This window comes from Zonotrichia leucophrys, chromosome 7, assembly GCF_028769735.1.
Source record: "Zonotrichia leucophrys gambelii isolate GWCS_2022_RI chromosome 7, RI_Zleu_2.0, whole genome shotgun sequence".
NCBI lineage: Eukaryota > Metazoa > Chordata > Aves > Passeriformes > Passerellidae > Zonotrichia > Zonotrichia leucophrys.
In genome coordinates this window covers 1,340,000-1,345,999 of record NC_088177.1, presented here as the reverse complement: position 1 = coordinate 1,345,999, position 6,000 = coordinate 1,340,000, and the positions used below count along the sequence as shown (strand labels likewise).

General features: G+C 56.2%; 1 protein-coding gene across 12 annotated transcripts in view; it reads right to left on the bottom strand.

Moving 5' to 3' along the window:
* Positions 1-530: 530 nt before the first annotated feature.
* Positions 531-6,000, bottom strand: part of CACNB4 (calcium voltage-gated channel auxiliary subunit beta 4) — a 90,520-nt gene continuing 85,050 nt past the window's right edge. For 7 of the 12 annotated variants that reach the window (XM_064718958.1, XM_064718960.1, XM_064718970.1 and 4 more), the window contains 2 exons: positions 5,224-5,409; positions 531-931 (listed from right to left, as the gene is read on the bottom strand). In XM_064718958.1, the coding sequence (XP_064575028.1) occupies positions 671-931; positions 5,224-5,409 (447 nt within the window). In that variant the 3' untranslated portion in view covers positions 531-670. Of the gene's footprint in view, positions 932-4,014; positions 4,205-4,320; positions 4,923-5,223; positions 5,410-6,000 lie in introns of those variants that run through there. The other 5 variants (XM_064718961.1, XR_010441119.1, XM_064718962.1 and 2 more) reach the window with 5 other exon arrangements.

The window sequence follows — 6,000 nt, the reverse complement described above, 5'->3', positions numbered from 1 at the left end:
AAAATAATTTGGAACTGGAAAGTGTTTTGTAACTGCTGCAATAATTTGGGATATTTGGCACTCTCGAGAGTTTACATTTGGTTTGTCTGAAAAAGCCATTCTGGAAAGAAATCGTTAGAATAAATCCTTTTACTCCAACCTGAAATGGAAATTGAGCTCCCAGCAAAACAAATACTGGAGCTGACTTTCTGACTTGCAGTGGTTTGTAATTTTCAGATTTTAGTTTGTGTTTATTTTTTTCCCAACATGCTCACGTCGACTTTCCAGTCAATTCACCCAAATTCCAACAGGAATTGGTTTATAAATTGGTTCCAACTGGAACTGGTCATTTGGAATTTCCAGCACAGGAAATTATTTTATAAGTGCCTCGATAAGTACCCAAAATTACAAACGGATGTGTCTAATACCTAAGGACGAGAAAAAAAATATGGCTATAAATGCGAACGCTGTATGAAACCCAAAAATAATCCCAAAAACAACCTCTATGATCGGGCAGAAACGGAAGGGCCGGGCTGGGTTTTGCTGCCCCCTAATTAAACATCAGTGACAGCAGGGTGCGACCGCGGTGTCACGGTCACACCTGCCAAATGAACGTGGTATAATTGATACTCCTATAGCTACTTATGGCGAGGTACCAGCGGGGGATGCCGCTCCGCCCCAGTCCCAGCACTCAGAGCCGGTGCCGTGAGTCGTGGCTGTAGCCGCCGGGGGAGCCGCGGGTGCGGTGGGGTTTGTACGAGTCCTGGTAGGGGTCGGGGAACTCCTCTTCCACCAGGGGATAGTGCTCTCGGCTGTGCTGGGAACTGGAAGACAGGCGGTTCCTGCTCTTGCGAGCCCTCTCGTTGTGGTAGTTCTCGTCGGAGCTCATGAGGCTGCGCCGCTCGAGGGGAGAGCTCTCGGCGGAGTGCGCGCCGTGCCTCCCGCGCTGGCTCTGCGGGGCCAGAGAACGCAGTTAGTGAGGGCCCGGCCCGGCCCGGCTCTGCCCGGCTCTGCCCGGCCCGGCTCTGCCCGGCCCCGCAGCAGCTCCCGGCTCTGCCCGGCCCGGCCCGGCCCCGCAGCAGCTCCCGGCTCTGCCCGGCCCGGCCCGGCCCCGCAGCAGCTCCCGGCTCTGCCCGGCCCGGCCCGGCCCCGCAGCAGCTCCCGGCTCTGCCCGGCCCGGCCCGGCCCTGCAGCAGCTCCCGGCTCTGCCCGGCCCGGCCCGGGCCTGCAGCAGCTCCCGGCTCTGCCCGGCCCGGGCCTGCAGCAGCTCCCGGCTCTGCCCGGCCCGGCCCGGGCCTGCAGCAGCTCCCGGCTCTGCCCGGCCCGGCCCGGGCCTGCAGCAGCTCCCGGCTCTGCCCGGCCCGGCCCGGGCCTGCAGCAGCTCCCGGCTCTGCCCGGCTCTGCCCGGCCCGGCCCGGGCCTGCAGCAGCTCCCGGCTCTGCCCGGCCCGGCCCGGGCCGGCCCTGCAGCAGCTCCCGGCTCTCCCGGTCCAGCAGGGCCCGGCTGCTGCAGGGCCGGCCTCGGGCAGCTGTGCTTGCTGCAGCTCCTCGCCCTGCTGAGTGTTACACCGAGCATGAAAAGTGAGCTGATGTAGTCAGCATTTATCACTTTTCTCTGATCAGGAACAGAACATCCACGCTGCTACTCTGCTTAGGGAATGGCTAAGCGTCCATTTCTGTGGTTCTGGAAAACATCTGAAGATGTTTGGGCTGTTTTTAAAGGTGCAGCTCTGGGCCTCACTTAAAACCCTTCCTATGGCCAAACCATTGATGGTTAGCCAAGGGGATGCTAAAATCATTGGATAATAAATTCTTTCAACTGAAGCACAGTATTTAAATATGTGGACAGAAAATCCCTTCCTGAGATAATTCATTAATTAGAAGCCTTAACTCTCCTCACGTTCCTGTAATGACAATGCCCATCATTTTCCTGAGATAATTTATTAATTAGAAACCTTAACTCTCCTCACGTTCCTGTAATGACAATGCCCATCATTTTCCTGAGATAATTTATTAATTAGAAGCCTTAGCTCTCCTCACGTTCCCATAATGACAATGCCCATCACTTGTCACATGAACAAAATTAGTTCATGGTTTTTTGCCAGTTAATGGCACAGTGAAGAAATAGCCTAAAACAAGCACTTTGTTTGCTTTCACCACACATTAAACCTCTGAGGAGCATCAGCACCCATCTCTCAGGACAAACTGCGTGCTGAAACTCCAGCCCCTGCTCTCTGGGATATAAAACCTTCCTCCTGCTGCTACAGCCTCTGCCTGGCGACTCTTTCCTGAATCATTGATGTGCAAGGCTGCTGGGGCCGGGGCAGGGATGGAGCAGGGTGTGTGCTCACAGCTCGGGGCTGCTGCTGCCAGGGAGGCTCCTGAGAGGGGCCCTGAGCCAGGGACCCCTCTGCAACCTCAGCCCAGAGCCGGGCAGAGCTCCTGCAGGGGATCCCCACTCACAGCACCAGGCTGTGGTGGGGGTTATGGCAAAGGGCTGCAGAAACTGAAGGCAGGATGGGAGAGATGGGGGGGTTCATCTGGGGAAGGCTCCAGGCAGAGCTCAGAGCCCCTGCAGGGCCTGAAGGGGCTCCAGGAGAGCTGAGAGGGGCTGGGGACAGGGATGGAGGGACAGGAGCCAGGGAATGGCTCCCAGTGCCAGAGGGCAGGGATGGATGGGACATTGGGAATTGGGAATTCCTGCCTGGGCTGGGATTGCCAGAGCAGCCCCTGGATCCCTGGCAGTGCCCAAGGCCAGGCTGGACATTGGGGTTTGGAGCAGCCTGGGACAGTGGGAGGTGTCCCTGCCCATGGATGGGCTTTAAGGTCCCGTCCAACCCAAACCATTCTGGGGTTCGTGGATTCCATGATGAATTATCCTCGTGTTTATCTGGCACAAATGCAGTTTGGATGTATAATCCCCTCATCAATTGTAGCTTTATCTCTGTGCTCACCCCTCTGCCTCCCCTGTGGGAATTCACCTCTGGGGCTGCAGGAACCTTCCTGCTTCCCTGGCTGTGTGCTCATCCCAGGGCCTGCTGAGTGCCCGGGGTGTCAGCGTGGCACACGCCTGGCCTGGGTGCACCTGGCTCTGATGGCCCAGGTAACTTCTGATCTGCTGGGAGACTGGGATGACTGCCTGCAGGAATGGGCCTGAAACCCCACTGCCCTGGAGCCTAAGGAACACATCTCTCCAAAACCTGAGCTCCAGGAGTTGAATCCAGGCACTGAAATTGGGCTAGATGTGTTTAGAGCTGACCAGTCAGAGGGAAACGACTGGTGCCAAGGAGTTAGAGAATCCCAGGATGGTTTGGGTTGGAAGGGAAATTGAGGATAACCTAATTCCTTCCCCTGCCATGGGCAGGGACACCTTCCACTATCCCAGGCTGCTCCAAGCCCCATCCAGCCTGGCCTGGGACACTTCCAGGGATCCAGGGGCAGCCTCAGCTTCTCAGAGCAATAAATATTTTTGTGGCAAAGATCTAATTTACTGTTCCCCCTCAGCTCAGCATCGAGCTCTTCCTTTAAGGAAGGCAATTCCCTAGGATCAGGTGTGGCAGAGCCAGCAGTGCCACCTGTGCCCTGTCTGACTGCTCTGGATCTGTGCCACAGACTGTGGCCCTCGTGACCCCCCTGAGTCAGGAGCTCAGGCAGAACTTTCAGTTCTCAGCAGGCCAAAGTCCAGGCCACGGCCAGGTGGAAATGGGAGCCTCCCAAAGTGGATTTGGTGAAGCAGGGACAGCCTGTCCCAGCACACCTCTATCTATCAGGTCACTGCTGTGTAGCCTTTGGGCTTTTGCTTTTCAGTCCCCGAGGTACCAAGGGCAGAAGGAATATAAAACCTTCCTGCACCACAAGCACCTTTGCTGGTTTAATTAGCCTGAGGGCCTTTTAATTACCACACACATCACCACAGTGAAAGCTGATGCAAATCCTTCACAGGTTTGAATGGGCATAAAACCTCCTGGTGGGCAGCAGGGATGGTGGAGGTCCTTACTGTGAGATACCCATGGAAAACAGCAGGGCCTGAGCCCTGGTGGCACAGAAAACCTGCAGCTCTGGTTGGGCATGGATCACTCCGGGAGAAATTTACCCCTCTGCAGAGCACCAGCACCATTGATCCCACCGAAACCCTTTGGAATTCGGGTGAAGTGGGGATTAAGTGATGCATACCTTCAGCCAGCCCACTGCACAGGGGTGATTTTCATCTTCAGTGTGAGTTTTCCCTAAGTAAATGGAGCAACATTTCACAGTTATTGCTGGTGTCCATTGATCAGAGAGAAATAAATGCCTGAAAAAAATTCTGTGGATACACCCAGTTCTCAAAATGAAACTGAAGAGGTGAACGTTCTGCAGATGGTATTTTATTGGCATGAAGGGATGGAAAACTGAAATTTTAAGGCAAGTGGAAAATGGAAACAACAGTTTACATGTGCATGTTATTATTAGTAACAGAACAGTGCTTGTGCATTCAGCCACTCAGGAGACAGTGACTTGCTGGTCCCAATAAAACCAAGCAGGGCTCTAGAAAGGTGAGTGCAGGAATTAAGCACCTTCAGGGAAGTGCAGCTCACTCACAGCAAAGCCAGCTGGATGTTAACTGAAAACACCAAACAACAGTCATTTCCTCCAAAGCTGTTACCTGCTTCCAGACACTCCACAAGCAGAGCAGACATTTGTTACATTTGTCAGGTGAATTATTCATTAAACGTCATTTGTTCAGTTCTATTTCTGACGTACATTAGCAAGTGACACTCCTGGAGTCCCACACACCCTGAAACTTGCAGGGTTTAAAGCTCCCTGCAATCCTGAGCCCCTCAAGCATCCCCAGTTATCAGCCCCAAACATTTCTGGTTTCAAACTTAATAAAGCACGTACTTCTCATTAAGGACTATTTACATGCCACGATTGAAGTGTCAAAGTTCAGCCGAGTCTGAGCTATCCCTGTGGAAAAAAAGGGTCACAATTTTTTTTCAATGGGTAAAAAAAAATAAAAAAGAAAATAATGCCTTTTATTCACACTCAAAGAACAAGCTTTTCCACCCATAAGCCAAGGTTTGGTGAAGTTATGAGGGTAGAATAAAAGGGATCACACCGAGCTGCCTGCTGGCTAGGAAATGGTGTGGCTCCCACTAAAGGCAGAGCACCGATTCCCAGAGGAGCTGCCTCCTCCCCGCGGGCCGGCAGAGCCCCCGGCAGCCCGGGCAGCCCCGGGCGCTGCTGCCGGCCCGGGGCCCGTTCCTACCTGCAGGCCGGAGATGGCGGCGGGGTACGGGGACAGCGCGGCCGGGGCCAGGCTCCTGCCCAGCAGGGGCGTCATGGGCGCGGCGCTGGCCGTGTGCGTGGCTCTCCAGTACGCCTCCAGGTACTCGGCCAGGTGCTCGCACGCGTCCTCCAGCTGGTTCTCGTCCAGGATCACGTCAAACATGTCCTGGGCACAGGGACACAGCGTGGTCACGGCCGGGGACACGGCGGGCACACACTGGGGGTGGCACACACTGGGGGGGGCACACACTGGGGGGGGCACACACTGCGGGGGCACACACTGGGGGGGCACACACTGGGGGTGGCACACACTAGGGGGGTGGCACACACTGGGGTGGCACACACTGGGGGGGCACACACTGGAAGGGGTGGCACACACTGGGGGGGCACACACCGGGGGGGGCACACACTGGGGTGGCACACACTGGGGGGGGCACACACTGGGGTGGCACACACTGGGGTGGCACACACTGGGAGGGGGCACACACTGGGGGGGGCACACACTGGGGTGGCACACACTGGGGGGGGGGCACACACTGGGGTGGCACACACTGGGGGGGTGGCACACACTGGGGTGGCACACACTGGGGGGGGGGGCACACACTGGGGGGGCACACACTGGGGGTGGCACACACTGGGGTGGGCACACACTGTAGGGGCACACACACTGCAGGGGCACACACTGGGGTGCACACACAGGGGGGTGGCACACATTGGGGTGGCACACACCGGGGGGTGGCACACATTGGAGTGGCAC